The 15,770-nt window shown below is 40.2% G+C and overlaps 1 protein-coding gene across 1 annotated transcript; it reads right to left on the reverse strand.

Moving 5' to 3' along the window:
- Nucleotides 1-2,379: 2,379 nt before the first annotated feature.
- On the reverse strand, nucleotides 2,380-3,795 carry LOC118213007 (putative UDP-GlcNAc:betaGal beta-1,3-N-acetylglucosaminyltransferase LOC100288842). Its single transcript, XM_035391594.1, has 2 exons — nucleotides 3,790-3,795; nucleotides 2,380-3,483 (listed from the first exon to the last, which is right to left on the reverse strand). The coding sequence occupies exons 1-2, from the start codon at nucleotides 3,793-3,795 to the stop codon at nucleotides 2,380-2,382; spliced, it is 1,110 nt and encodes a 369-aa protein (XP_035247485.1).
- Nucleotides 3,796-15,770: the final 11,975 nt, after the last annotated feature.

Consider the following 15,770-nt stretch of genomic DNA (forward strand, 5'->3'; position numbering starts at 1 on the left):
GTACCAGGTACCAGGTACTATCCACAACTTTTGCCCGATGGAAAACCAAAAAGGTTGAGTAGTGTCGAGTCGAGTTGAGCCGGTACCATGCGGTGGAAAAGCGACTTATAATCCAGTTTTTGTTACCAGCACCACTAAAACTAATTCATAGCCTTCATTTTACAGTACATACAGTCCCCTTATGTCTATTATTCAGTCTTCATGCTCACCTCATGTGTTACTCTCTTTAAATTGATTTGTAGTATATATAGTTATTGTTTCAACCTATTATTTAATTTATTTCTGTTTCTGTTTATGTGCAGTGTGATTCATTCTTTAAATTTTAGACAACAGTAGAAACAGTGCGGTCCACAATGAAAACGGATATTTTTGAGGAAATATGGTGCATCTATTTCTCAGACAAATAATCATTTACACATAAATATGATCTTGAAAAATAGCACTATGGTACTGATGCAAGGATAATATGCGAGTATAAATGCTGTAGCTTAAATGGGTTGTTTGATGGCCAGGGGGTTGTGTTTTTTCTTTCGTTCTCAAAACAAAGCTGAACCTGGATCTCTCTCGCAAATACTCCACAAGGCACTCGAACCATTTCATGTGTTTTTTTAATTTATTTTTTGTTATTATTAATTGAGGTCATGATTTCTAGTTGTTATAAACTCAGAAAGAGAGACCTGGAAAACCATCTTGTATATGCTTTAACTATGTCTTTGCCAGGCTCTGTAATATTCTGACCAGCCTCAAACCAGGTGTCTCAAACCTCTGTTTCACCTGCCTTTTACTGAACCGTGGCACACCCAAACCCCCCCTCCCCCCCAAGGCCCCCAGAGACAGCTTCCGTTTGCTGCATTTTCTGGTAATGACGCAGATGAAGCACCCATCTGCTTGGTTTGGCCTCCGCATGCTCCATCTTATTTACAGCTAATGGTTTCCTCTGTGATCCCTCCACTCCATTCAAATGTCTGCTGGGCTGGAGCAACACTCCCTGAAAGACTGCCTGCCATGTCACTGCTCCCACAGGCAGACAGAAGGGCTCACTCTCTTTGTCACAGACTTCATATATTTCCTATCTGCATCTTCTTACTGATGCATAATGTTAGTTCTGAAATGACTGGAATGAGAAGGCAACTGTCACTCTTCCCACCAGTGAATGACATGATCTCTCCTTTTACTGCACTGTAGGATATGTTGTCGCTCAGATGGGGTATTAAGCTGAGATGGTGAGTCATTGTGAAGATCCCTCTACAATGCGTAGGGGGACGTGCTACCTGTTATACTGGCTGAATTCCAAGAAAAAAGCCCTGTCAGTTGCTCTGTCTTACTCCCCAAAAACCTCCTCTTTAATTGCTTCTGATTCACCTAATGTGTTCAAGTTCCTGTACATAATAGCTGTTACGCATCATGGTTCAGTTGAGTACCCCTTTTTTCTCTCTAAATTGCTTGGAGAACTTTGAAAGGCACTGCATAAATTTTATTACTAGAATGTGGCTTCCCTTCAACTCTGGGTGAAGAAGCTGACTCTAGGTTATACAAAACATATTTGAGCTACCTTTAACTTTTTGTGTACTATTGTTTATTATTCCTGCCAGACTTTCATTACTGACATGTTGAGCTCCTTCCTGTGCTCCTGTTCTGACATTTTCAGCTTTGGCTTTTTGGACACCAGTAGAGGGCGATAATCATTCCCCTGTACTGCAGAAATCCCCAAACAAAGGTTCTGCTTTAATTTACTGATGTTTCTGTCCTTCTTCTTGGACACTTTCGCCCTTGTCTCTGCAGTGCAGGCAATCTGTTCCTGCTGTCAGGAGCTGAAAATCATGGCACTCTACTGTATTCATTCTATTCTTCCAAACTGGCAGGAATACCATCATGGTGTACAAAGGTTTAGTGCTTCTGTCTTGTACTCTGCCAAAGCCATTCCCAGAATCAGAAAAGTACACTCACAACCCCTCTAGAGAAACCCCAGAGAGATTAGTTACCAGCAGGCAGTATTGATTCAGTGTTTTCTGATTATCTCTATCCATGTGGAACCATTTGTAAAACATGTGGACTAGTGCTTAAATACTTCAGAATTTGTCTTTGATCCAGTGTTAATTATGATCGATTACACTTTAATGGAAGAACATTACATATTTGGATGTCTCATCAGTTACTAATTCTAGAATGTTCTACAATATCTTAATATTTCTAAAACCATTACAATGATCATTTCTCCTGTTTTTGGTACTATTTTTTTCAGATAATCAGTTCAGTTCCTTTTCATTTTTTTATTAGCTCAGATATATTAAATTACTACAATTAAACACAACAGGCTCCCTCTGAGGTTTATTTCCAAAAGTCCATTGAACCATATTCATACAGTACATCAGCTGTACCTTAGCCATGGGAATCAGCTTCCCTAATGCTCCCAGTGTTGAAGAATGAAAACTTGTCTAGGTAGGTGAGTGCCTTGCAGGCCACCAGGCTATAGTAGGTCTCCAGCAGGGAGCATCTCCTTTCCTCCCCCAGATCCTGCCAGATGGAGTCCAGCTGCTCATCCCCCACGCTGGCTGAGCTAAAGATGAACTGGTAGCAGCAGGCGTTGTAGCGGATGTGCCTCTCTCCTGAGAAGCGGGCACTGTGGGTTGGCACAACGCCAGCCTTGCGGGCACATATCCCCACAAACACATCGTAGGGCACAGGGTAATGCACCTCTGCTGAAGCCACAATTACCTTCCGGGCCACATCTTGGGAGATGACAAAGGCGGAGCCCGAGCAGTAGTCAGGGAAGTACTTGTCACGATACAGACCGGGGGACAGGAAGTGAGCGCTGTTGGGGTCTCTGTCAGGCATCTCCTGGTGCACCACACGGCCAATGTACAAATCCTCTGGGTGCCGTCGAAGTGTGAGCAGGTAGTCCCCCAAGGCCATTAAGTTCACAAATGCCGTCTCATTGGCGTGCAAGATAAACCGTGCGAAGGGGCAGAACGTCACCACCCACTGCATGGCTAGCAGGGTTTTAGGAGTCAGGTTACTAGGTGAGTCGATGAGATGCCCCTGGATGATGTCACTGTAGAGTTCAACCTCCTTCAGGACGGTGGCTTGCGTGCTAAGGGATGTGGGTGATCCCAGTATAAACAATGTCCGGATCAGACATTTCTGGATGTGTGTGCGATTGGCCCAGGTCCTGCGGATGGTCTCCCGGCGATGGGCATTGTCAGGGGAACTGAAGATGAGCACTAGCAGGAATAGATCCTGACCAGAGCAGGCCTGAGGGTTGCTGATGGTGTACTGCTGGGAGATGTTGCCCCTTGCTGCGGTCATGTCCAGCTTCCGCGCCCTCTCCCTGACCTCCAGCACTTTCACGTCTGTGTAGGTGCCTGGGAAGGGCTGGAGAAGGTACTCCTCCACAAAGTCTGCCCCGAAGAGCAGCGCATGGAACAGGAGCACGTTGAAGAGCAAGAAACACCACTGGTGGGTGCGCAGCTTGCAGAACGACAGCTGGAAAGATCGACAGTGAAGAGGTTATTAATAGGGCCCTCATGGAACATTTTAAAACATTTCATACATATATGTATGAGGTAATAATTACTTTGTCATAGATACTGTAGACATAGTATACTGTATTTTGATGTATATCATATATTTTGTCAGCTATATTCCTTACACTTTGGATGCTAAGACATTTTTGTTGTGGTGTACAGAGGCCAACCAATAAGCAACATGCAGAAGCTTCTCATTTAGACACCATGGTTGTGACACTATGCCAGTGAAAAGAGAAATACATTAGTGGTATCAGGCACTTACCTGCATGGTGTCTCAAACAATGTTAGCCTTTTCCAAAAGCGGCTTACATGCAGTATAGTTGGGGAATAAGCCAGTCTGAAGCTGCCAGTGCTGTGTGGAACAATGATTGTGTTACTGGTGCGGCTGATCTAAGTTCCCTGGTCACCAGATACCGGGCTGGTAATGGTATCTCTTGTACTCGGTTCAGATAGCTTAAGACAATGAAAGTAGCCAGCCTATTAATATATTGATGGCCTGCATAAGGGTTAATAAAATAATGTTAGACTCAGTCCCAGGTTCAGCCATTGTATAAAAATAAAAACACAAAGAAAAACTTCTAGGCTATTGGAACGTATAAATATAAAGATTTATTGGGTAAATAAAAGCAATCACTCTCCAAGGAAAATATCCAGAGATATGCCTGTTTCATTTTTTTTGCAGTGCAGACAAGGTTTCTGAGATTACTGATGAACACTGCACAAAAAATAAACACAAAGCAAAATGCCATGCTGATGAATGTTCCTTCAACATTACATTGTATAAACTGCATGAGGATCATTGGAAATATGCACCTCACGTAATTTGAACAGCATTAGTACTTACCACTTTAGTGAACTGAATCCAAAAGGCTTCCAACATTATTCCAGCATCGTGCATGGACTGATCTTCCAGCAGCTGTGTAAAAGCAAACGCTAATGAAATGTAGCACTGAGCCATTATTCCTCAGTTTTCTTTTGTTCTTCTCATTTAAAGAGCAAGTAACTAAAAAGAACTGCATAGGCAGTTACTTGTGAGTAATAACAGTCAGTGCTGTGACTAACAAAAGGGGTTTGTTCAGCTATATAGTTGGTAATCATGTATTGTGACTGTAAGACTGTGGCGTCAGTAGTAAGTAGTTGTATGTTGTAGCTGTCAGACTGTCAGAGAGGGATCAGTTATTATTATCTGTTGTGTCAGGTCAGTTCTTGCTTTGACTGTTGTCTGTTGGACTGATTATTAGATACTGTGCTCCTTATACTGAAACCGAGTTGTTGTGGGTCCTGTGCTGATAAATTTGAGTGACCGGTGGCTGCAGGTGTAGCACCTGTCAAGTATATAAGTACGGGGATGTCAGCAGTGCTTATTGTCAGTGCCATGTCTGACTGCCTGGTATTCGAAGGCATTACAAATGGGGCATGCAGAATGTGAGCAGTCAAGGCCAGAGCACACGCTTTTGTCTTTTTCCCATGGTTGAATTAATCTCAACACCAAGCTGCCATATGTCAGCACATACTGTCTTTGCTCCCTCATTCAGACTTTGGTGCAGTTATGAGATAATCTGGGTGGGAGGGAGGGAATAGGGGGCTGCACCACACTATTTATCACTGTGATAATGGAGACCATTTATTGTATATGCCCACACCATTGTCACATGGTTTTACAGATGGAGAGGTCGGCACTTAATGGCTCATCTGCAGAAGCAATCAGACCTGCGCAAATGCAGGACACATCCTTTCAGGAACAGGCATGCTCACAGATGAGTGAGTCATCCTGTTCCAGGCTACCCTCTTGTTATGAACTCAATCTCTGTGTATAATGTACTATCGATTTACACATAGAAACGTGTTAGATTTCTCTCAGCAAACAAAAATTCTTACATTAATGTTTAAGTTGCAGACTAATGTTGGTTGAATACAGGCTGTAGTCTTTAGGTTAAAGGTAATCTATAGCAATAATTGTGTAGATGTCTATGCACGATGTCTATGCATGTCAGTTACATTCTGATCTCTAAATAAGTTGCCTTGGGTTGTAACTTGGGCATCCTCGGTTGTAAGTGAATGCTGAAAGCCTCGTAGTTTCCAATCAGGTTTGGAGTTTACACAAAAATATTAGTCATATTAGCAAACAGCATGATGGACCCAACACAGAATCCACCAGTTCAATCGAGGCTAGGGCCACAAATTTTTCCTGATTGCATTTTTAACCTGTAGTCCCATCATCCAACACCAAGAGGCCGATACCGGACATTCTGAAGCACCTTCCTTAGCAATAACAACATTTCAATACCTTAATCAAGGATGAAGATTTAACAGCCCTGCAATCTAACTGAAAGTCCCATTCACTTTTATGGTTGGCCCAGATAAGATGAAGTCTTGCTAAATCGCTATAGTTTTTGCAAAACATGGATTACAGCAGTGCATGCTCTACAAATTGAGCTAAGCATGAGATTTCTGCAGCAGCTGCCAAGTAATATATTACAGGAATGAAATTCTAAATAAAATATAACCTTAATGGCCATGGTACATTTGGTTTCAAAAAAAGTGGGGAAAGAGTGACTCGCAATTAATTTTCAACTTGGCCCTTTTGACTGACTGACAGCTAACTAGCCAGGCACCTTAAAATTGTTGCCAAGATGCTAATACTTGTTAATGTTTAGCATAGTATAGTTGGCTCGTTTAACATAATGTGAATGAGTGTGCACATGTCTTCTGTTTTCAGCAGGAACTAAGAAATGCCTGGTTCTCTCCTGTTACTACAGTCAACAGCGGCACAAAATTATGGCCGGTGCTGAGCCAGTGCAGTAAAACAACGTACATTGTTTTGAAATACTGTAAACTAATTTGTGTCTTAGTACTAAGAACAGAAACAGGCATCCACACTAGCCTGGTTCAGATAAGATTGGATACCCCTGGTTTAGAATCTTTCACCAGCTTTAGTAATGAAATTGCATGATTCTTTGATTCCACTGATTGCAGTAGAACTGCAATTAGACTGCCTACAGTGACACCTTGAGGATAAGGACTGAAATGCGGGTTAAATGCTTCCCAGGTCAACTTGTTCAAGAAAAAACGTGAGGCCCTAATCACGGGCACATACAGTACTGTGAAATAAATGTCTCTAGGGTTGGCCCGGGGATGTTTCAGTTCTGATCCCGTCTGATCTCTGTTCTGTCCCTTGGCATTTATAGGGTAGAATGTGGACCAAAGGGTTTTATGATGCGTGGGATCCTCTTCCCACAGACACCAGTGTTGTGTTTCCTGTGGTATGGACTTCATGACAGGGCAGCACATTTAGTCCCATTGACTCTAAACCACTCACAAATGCTGCTTTTCAGTCAGATTGTTCTCTCAAACCACTGCTACGTGCCACATTGATATAGATATTATATAGCTCTCTTCATGCTGCTCTTGGGGAGAAATGGATAATTTCAGTGAAACTTGTGTGTGGACCATGTGTGCATTATGGTTTTATTGTTGATACAGATTGGCATGAAAGGGGTCAAGTAATGGCAGTCTATATTTCAACCAAGTAGGTATGTATGTCAATAAATCACTGTACACACTACACTGCGCATGGAATTGATACGCAATTCATGCGTCATGTGGTGTTGCTATAATAGATATTTATGTTCGGGTGACAGCTTAGTTGTGTGAAAAGTATTTAGAATGTTATTATTAAACATAGAGCTGAAGTTTGATAGATCAGGACTTGTTTACACTTTTGAACCAGAGTGAACATAGAGTTGTCCATGTCACAGGCTCTATTGGGTATCTTAAAAAAATCTAATAAATTGAGTGGTGTTGGGCAGAGTTAATTCTCTCCTTGTAACTCTCCTTGTAATGAATCAAAACAATTCATATTAAACTGTATGTTCATATAAAACTAAGAGTGAAAGAGTCCAGCACTTACACAAAGAATAGTCAGTAAGCCCAAACTGAGAAGTGGGTACAGTCCCCTCTCCCTAAAATTAAAAGGCCAGATACATGATTTGTTTTTATTAATAACATGCCTAATTCTAAATCTGAATGGCACATGGTTAATACATACACATGTAGTGAAATTTTACAAAGTAAATGATTGGTTATGTCTACAGCCACCATTTTGTCTCCCTTCATTTTCTTGCATCCTCCTTCAGCAAGAGGTTGCAATAGTCTCTTTGTGAAGCCCCTTCTCAAACAATTATCCCATTCGCACCACCTCAGCAATTTAAGTTGATAAAGTAATTACCACTAATTAAGCACGGATGATGATTGACGGCATTGTTTGAAAGCAACACTCACATGTTAAATTCAGTTAGATTACTCACAATGGATCCATTTTTCTTTTTACTGCAGTCATACTCAATCCTGGCCCTGGAGAGCCACAAAGTCTGCTGGATTTAAAAAATAAAAAATAAAAAATAAAAAATCTCTTAAGATCAGCAATCGATTCAGACCCCAAAAAATATGTGACGTGACTGAACTGTGTAATCAGCTGTTTTAACTGATCGATTGCTGCGCTACTCACGTTCTGAGTAACAGCAAAGTCAGCAGACCCTGCGGCTCTCCAAGGCCAGGAGTGAGGGCCTCGAGCTCAAAGACATTCTTTTTATGCATTTAAACTTCCATCCATGTTCACTTTCCTTCTCGACTCTCCCCATATTAGATCAACTAATTGTTTAAATAAACATCTCAGTTAGAAACTCAGTTGTACAATTGTGCAGTCACTGGACTATGCTGTTGGAATGCCCATGGGGATCTCTGGAGAATAACCCTGCAGGTCATGTTGTGGAGACAAACTAGTGGCCCTAGCTATGTCTAATCTTAATGAATACTGAATAAGCACACAGCAACCTCTAACCTTGAACAATCTCTAGATCTACATAAACATGATCTAAATCAGGAGTCTGTATTCAGTCTTTATCTAACGTACGTTCTGAGAGTCCAAGGAAACATGGCGTCAGACATGGTTCCTCCCTGGTATGGCAAGGGGATGAACTCCTGGGAATGTATACGAGAGACAGAAAAACATGCACACACACACACACACGCGCGCACATGCACACGCACACACACACACGCACACACACACACACACACACATACATGCAATGTTTTCTAACTTTTTGTCCTTGGGAAGCTCAATGACTGGAGCCAGAGGCCCCCATGGAAGGCCTGGGAGAATTTAAGGCAGTACATCATTTTAGTCATAATAATGATTTTATCCAGCCTTCAGCTGAACAATGACAACAGCGATCAGGAAATAATCTCTTATCACTAAAGACTCCAATAAATAGAAGTCTAAGAATAAATAGAAGAAATTCTACTGCGCTTGGCTCAGTGAAATGCATTTTAATTTTGTTTTACACATTGCATTCATACTATAAGGGTAAGCTGTGCTACACTTTATTATTATAGGACTGCATACAATCATGTATTTTCTTTATAGACCCCATGGATCCAGATGACTTGGCAAACTATTCATTTAGACTTATTCATTATCTCAAATTCTTGATTGAAAACTATCAAGTGTCTTGCCTTAGGACACAGCAGCAGTGGCCAGCTTATAATTCAAGTCAGTTCTCACACTGTTCACATCTATACAACCAGCCACCACAAATTAAAACCCATGCACATCGTTTAAACTCCCAATATTTTGCTTTATTGCTCGATTTGGAATACACAACATTATTCCAGCAGTATGTGCAGTATCAAGATAGCCCAGACCCTAAAATGTAGCCAATTTAGGGAGCTACTTCCTCCACTTTTCACTCTGCAGTCTGCCAGTCTGCCTCTTTCCCTGGATAAGTCTATTGCCAATTTTTATCTGCTCTATGGCCACAGACCAGACAGATACAGTCAGGATTTCAGTCTGTGGCACACGTGACTGTACTGAAAACAAGTTTTTTTTTTTTTAGCTAGACATGCCAAACAACAGACTAGAATGAAATCTGGCAAGATTGTCTGGAGAAGAGTTTAATTCTCTAGAGTAACAGCAGTAATGGTGGTACTCTGTGTGGCATTGAGAAAACCAGGCTTTTTGGGATGATCATTCCAGCATGCTCTATTGTCAGAGCATGCAGTTTAGCTGCTAGTTACTGGAAACATCAGGTAAAATCACAGCCTGGTCAAATCATTTTAGATCCTCGATAGTGTTCAATTTGAGCCTTTTTTTTTAGAGCAAATACATGTAACAGAGCAACTGCAAGGTGCCAAGTGTCAAACAGGAAGCAGTAGTCCACAGGGGCACATATTAAATCCACTGGCTACATCAGCATCATACACTGACACATATTGTTATCAGAGATGCTGAAGAGCAGGGAACATTCGTTTTTACCAGGGCAAAGATCTGACACAAGAGACGACAGTTAGAAAGAAACGCTCTGTGATGTTCCATACCGAGACACTGATGGATGTTTTTCCCCCCATCAATAGGACAGCCATTGAAAGGTACCCCCCGTGCTTACACTAAGTGCCAGATTCCACGTCAGGAGTGTCAGCTCTACATGCCATCCCTTAATCTATTTCTCCCAAGGGGAGTTACTGTATCTGTCAGGTTCACAAACTTCCCATGATTGATTTTAGCAATCCCCATGCCCCCCTTTAGTTAGGGCTTCGGCTTGGGCTCTCCCCCTCGCTCCTCTGTCTAAAATAGGCTTGGGTGCTGTAGCTGCGGCTGGACTACAGAGGGAAGGGACATTTTGTAAGGGCCTTTTGCCAAATCTTCCTGTGATTATGTTTTCATTTGACAGTGAGGGTTTGTGGCAGCTGGGAGAGAAGAGAGAAGGTCTATATAATATAAGAAGGGTGTCATTGGTTGATCCACTGACATGTGATGTTTTGTGTTAAGAATGTGTGTGTGTGTGTGTGTGTGTGTGTGTGTGTGTGTGTGTGTGGAGTGGGGTGTTATGAGACGGCCTCTTAGCCGATTGCATGGTCACATGATCATCCTCTCCAATGTATTTTAACATAAACCAACATAAAATGAATTTGGTGCTGGTCCATACCGGGGAAATACTGTACATAATACATTAGCAAACTACTGTGCATGAACCAGGATTGGGTAGGTGTTGGAATTCATGTCCATTTATAGCAACCATGCACAGAGAAGCGTTTCTTGAACTCAGCTATTTCATGTGGTTAAGGTTAGGGTCAGAGCAGGGGCCAGCAATAGGGTTAATGCCTGATGACTTATTCTTGATCAATTTTATCGCTTCAGAGTAATGTGCAAAATTGTATTGACTCAAATCTTGTGCTGTCCAAGCACTCAATCCTCAATATTGAGCATACAGTGACAATCAATCAGGCAATGTGATTTATCCATCATTTTTAAAATGCATCTATTTACATCATGTGAAAAAAGATGTTTTTTAATCAAGTGAAATTAAATTTGATATAACTTCTTGAGAAATTGTGTTGTTTTTTGAGATTTTATTAACTATTATAATTAGTCTTTTTCATTATACATTAACAGTCCTGTTAACTGATGGTGACAATATGCATGATTCACTTGTTTGTTCATCATAATTTAAGAGCAAAATTTTGCAGGCTTGGTAATTTTTGTTCCTACGAATTGTATTGAATTACCACAGTTCTTCAGCCAATAGCAAATCCAGGTGATTGGAACAAAACATTTTACAGAATACATATATTTCAGGGTACATGTCCTGGAAAAACTGGTACTTAACAGGCAAAGAAATCCATAGTAATCTTCACCGGCATGTAGCTAAATCAGATGCTTCGAGATATAACCTTTTGGCCTTGGCATTAGTTGGGAATGCCTCACGTCCTCACAATGTTTCATTTATGAAAAAGGTACATGTGCAATAGTTCAAACAATAAATAGTAAATACATTTTCTCAGGCAATTATTATGTTTTTTAATAACTGAAGAAAAAGAAAGTTATGTGTCCTGGAACTGAGCACATGATTCTGTCTTTTCAGGCTGTAAACAGGTTGCCTAGGATTTCAGGTACCAAGTTTACAGTCCAGCAATGTCTGGTGAATTTATGCAACAACATTAATTCCTCAAGAACCTTTTGAGGTAAGGCCAGGGTTGTAAAAACAACAGTGTTATACCCAGCTAGGGGAGACAATTCTTCTTAATTAATTGTGGGATTCGTTCGGATGAGAAAAGCTAGACGCCATCACAGTTCATAATAACCACAGTAATAACAGGTCGGAAAAACCCATTAATTTCATTCAGTGACTGCTGGGAGAAAAGAAAATGGCTGAGTCTCACTGTATTAATTTTCCAGAACTTGTTGGCAATGTGTCATAGTGAGTGCCTGGATTTCCATCTGTGAGTCCTGGCTTCAACAGGAATAAATAAATTAGAAACTTGTACATGCCGCTCATAGGAAGCTGTTTACACGCGCGCGCTAAATTATGGTCTTGGACTGTATTCAGATAACACATATACAATTATAGCAGAGGGTGTGATGTACTTTCCACAGTCCAGTAAAAACAAGTCTGACGTTTCAAACTTGTTTGGAAATGACCACATCCCAGAATCCCTCGGAAATTCACATTGAATATGTCATTGTGTTGCCCTTCAGGTTATCAGAATTATATAGAATAATATGGTACATGAAATACTTGGTATAGATCACTTTGAGATGATTAAATATATTTGCAATGCTGAAAAAGTGTGTAGTTCTGACTGTTTGAGGGGGTTTTATCCCCTTTTCCCTCATTAAATTATGCCCTTAGGACATTTATAGCATTGCATAGTTTATTATCTCTACTATGAACTTTGTTTGAAAATAAATTAAACTTGACAACTTTGCACAAAGATTAAATTCAACATTAGGTAACAATACGTGCCATACATTGTAGCGGTACAAGAATAATGAGTTATCTAGCTAAATGTTGTATTTACTTAGTTTGCATACTGCATTGCCATGATGATGAAGAGATACAGTAAAGATGAGCAGCCTATTTTGAAACAATACAATGTTAATTTGATTGTGTCATACGGTGAAAAATGACTGAAGTGCTCGTTTTGTCTCATTGATTTAATATATAAAAATTAATAATAGGTGACAAATAATAATACAATAGAGCCAGGGTGTTCTTAAAATGTCAGAACACCGGTGCAACCTGCACACAGAGGACTTGTGCAGTTATCTAAATTTTTTCCTATTAATTTTTCACATATTTTCTTTCCTATTTTATGAGTTTAGGCAGGACAGTCACATAGTTCTGAATTAAATTTTACATTATATTTAAGGGAAGCTGGGAAGGTGGGGCAGCAATTGTGGTGGCCACGCCCTGCCACCCTGTAGATCCACTCCTGCTAAACAGACAGATGCACCAGAAGGATCAATTACATACATGGACAGATGTACCAAAAAGTGATGGACTTCAATCGAACAACACAAATCATGAAAGCATAATCCATCCCAGTTTATCTTCAATTAGAAACAGCTCTGGACCTCTGAATCCATCCAATAGATACAACACAATGATACTGCAGATCTGCTTCATTGCGCTTTTAGTGAAATTATTCTGGCATAGATATCACAGGTCTGTTTTCAGCGTTACATCATCTCACAATGGGAGACTTGGCTACAAGGATAAAACATCCCCAAAAGACAAAAGGTCCCACCTCACAGTACTCAAAATGGAGTGACTCACAATACGCTATTGAAATGATAAATACCAAATTGGGGGTACTGCAGCATACCACATAACCAGGTATAAAAATAAGTGCAGTAGACTAATGCATTATGGAAGTCATTTTACCTCCAAAATAGGCAATACATTTGCAGTAAGCTGTTGCAGTTGAAAATTGCAGGTCTAATTTTGCAATTATTATGACCATTTGAAATATTTCAATTTCCCTATCTGACACATCTTTGTTTGCCAGATGGCATTCCTTATTTAACACATGACCTTATTTAACACAAGAATTATGGATTTTGTCGGTTTTTTCAGGGCAATGCAATTATTATTATTATTATTTTTTGTCTGCATCCATTTTGTTTTTGCTTGCCCAGGCTTCTCTTCTAGCCTTTCAGGTAATTTTGTATGGGCTATGTTTGCTGCACAGAATTCAGACCTCACTTTCTGTCCTTTCTGCAGCAGAACTTTGTGTTCACTATCTCTCTCAGCATTCAGGCTGATGCTGATGCGTGGGAGTCTTTGAAATCTTCCAAAAGAATGTCAGAATTTTTCTTGCATCTGTGCTTCCACCTCAGCTTAATTAACATGAAGAAAAGTTCTACTCAAGGCTGAAGCAGTTGGTGTGGTTTTGTGAAATCTGGGGCATTGTGTTGTCAATGACTCCACTGTCTTTTTCAGCGCGTATGAAGAACTTACTGTATCTCACATGTGTTGCAGTAACAGTGATCAGGTTCTCCTTCAGTATCATAAATAATTATGCATTCTGCGTTAATTTGGCAAATCCATTCCAGACAAATGACTCATATGGGCATCATGGCTGGATACATAAAGTGCATATAATAAGAACATCAAGAAAAAATACAGAATAGAAGGTACAGAATATTAAAAGACAGATCACCACAGGGAAACATTGAGCTAAACAGTGGCAGTACAACCATTGACAATTACATATGACCATATACTCAATATCTTTACCAATCACTGACTGGAATGCCCTTTCCTACATACATAGTAAATGGCTTGCAAAAGTGCCTTGACCAGACTGATAAGAGCAACCGTAAGAGATGCAACTTCAATGAATTAGTGTGCACATGGTCTTCATGCTGTTCTGTAACATTGCTTTGCTTTGCTTTCTTCGCCTATTTTGCTTTCTTTATTTCTGGTTTAGCTGCAAATGTATAGCTGCCGGAATATCACATTTTTGCAAGTTAAGTAGCAGCTTTATAGTTGTTAATGTAATAATGTTTTTATTCTATCTAGTAATTCTGTTTGATTTATCACTGGGTGTGCCTGTTTGTTTGTGCACTCCTCCCCAATGGCCCTGAAATTGTGGGGACTGGCGTAACTCAATCCGTGACATCTCATTTCGTTTTGAGATTTTATGGAGAACTATGTGGAGAACCCGTCAAGATGCTGTTAAATATATGGCACTGTGCTTTCAGTGACTGGCTGGATTTTTTAGCCTGTAATTCAGGCGAAATATGCCATCTTTATATCTGCTCATTTGTATAGCTTGGTAAGATATTGCCAGGATTTGGCGGGTTAGGACCCAGGCGCAGAGTTAAGCACAGGAGACTCAAAAGGTAGGTATTTAAACAAAGACCTTACTTTCAAAAGCAACAAAAACAGAGAAAAAAACAAGGCCACGAGGGGCAATACAAAAGAAAACTCAAAAATTCTCAAAACATAAGCATAGAAATCTCAAAACACTGGGAACACATAGCAAGGGCAGAAAACAGTGAACAGAAACAGACCTGAGTGACAGGGAAACAGGACTTAAATACACTGGGTCACACTTGGAGACAATCACAGACAACGAGCAGGCGGGTGCAGAATGAAACAAGACAACGAGACAAACAATGGTTGAATAAACGAACACAATAATTGAATAAAACACAGGAGAAAGCAATGAGACAAACGAACCACAGTACAAAGATGTGAAATGTCGCCAACTGGCGACCAGAAAAGGAATAACCGTAACAGAACCATAACAGATATCAACCTCTGCTTAGATTAATTAAAAAATGGAACACAAAATGCATTTGGCTATGGATTACTGAAAATTAAAACAAAGACATGTTTCCTTGTAGAGAATTCACATAATTCTCACAGCACACATATGGATGCAAATTATTTTGCATAACAGCACATTTTCACAGTACCATGCCAATCCCTGACAGAAGGCTAGTGGAAATATTTTAAAGTCAAAAGTTATGGCATCTCAAGTGGCTTAGTCTGTAAGAAGACATAAAAACACATTGACTGTAGGTTGGGCCCAACGGTCAAGACAAGTTCTTTCACCAGGAAGAAAGGTTGCTTCCTTGGCTTACACAAGCTATCACTTCTTAGAGGTAGAACTCTCCCATGGTCAGTATTAGATATTCTGTACTACTGTGGCTTTCGGTGTAGAAAATACTCTTTAACTACATACCAAAAGTACTCTCATAAGCATGACATAACTCATAGGCAAGGAAAAAACTTTAGGTACTCTTGATGTTGAGAGGACAAAAATGTATTTTATTGTTTGAAAACCAAATGGAGGGCATTCATTTGCCTCCTCTCTACTTCAAGAGTAGCTGAAGTTATTCCTTGTTGATGATTTTTTCCATTCAATGTACCTTGAGTTCATAAAAGTAGT

This window comes from Anguilla anguilla, chromosome 14 (genome assembly GCF_013347855.1).
Source record: "Anguilla anguilla isolate fAngAng1 chromosome 14, fAngAng1.pri, whole genome shotgun sequence".
Classification (NCBI taxonomy): Eukaryota; Metazoa; Chordata; class Actinopteri; order Anguilliformes; family Anguillidae; genus Anguilla; species Anguilla anguilla.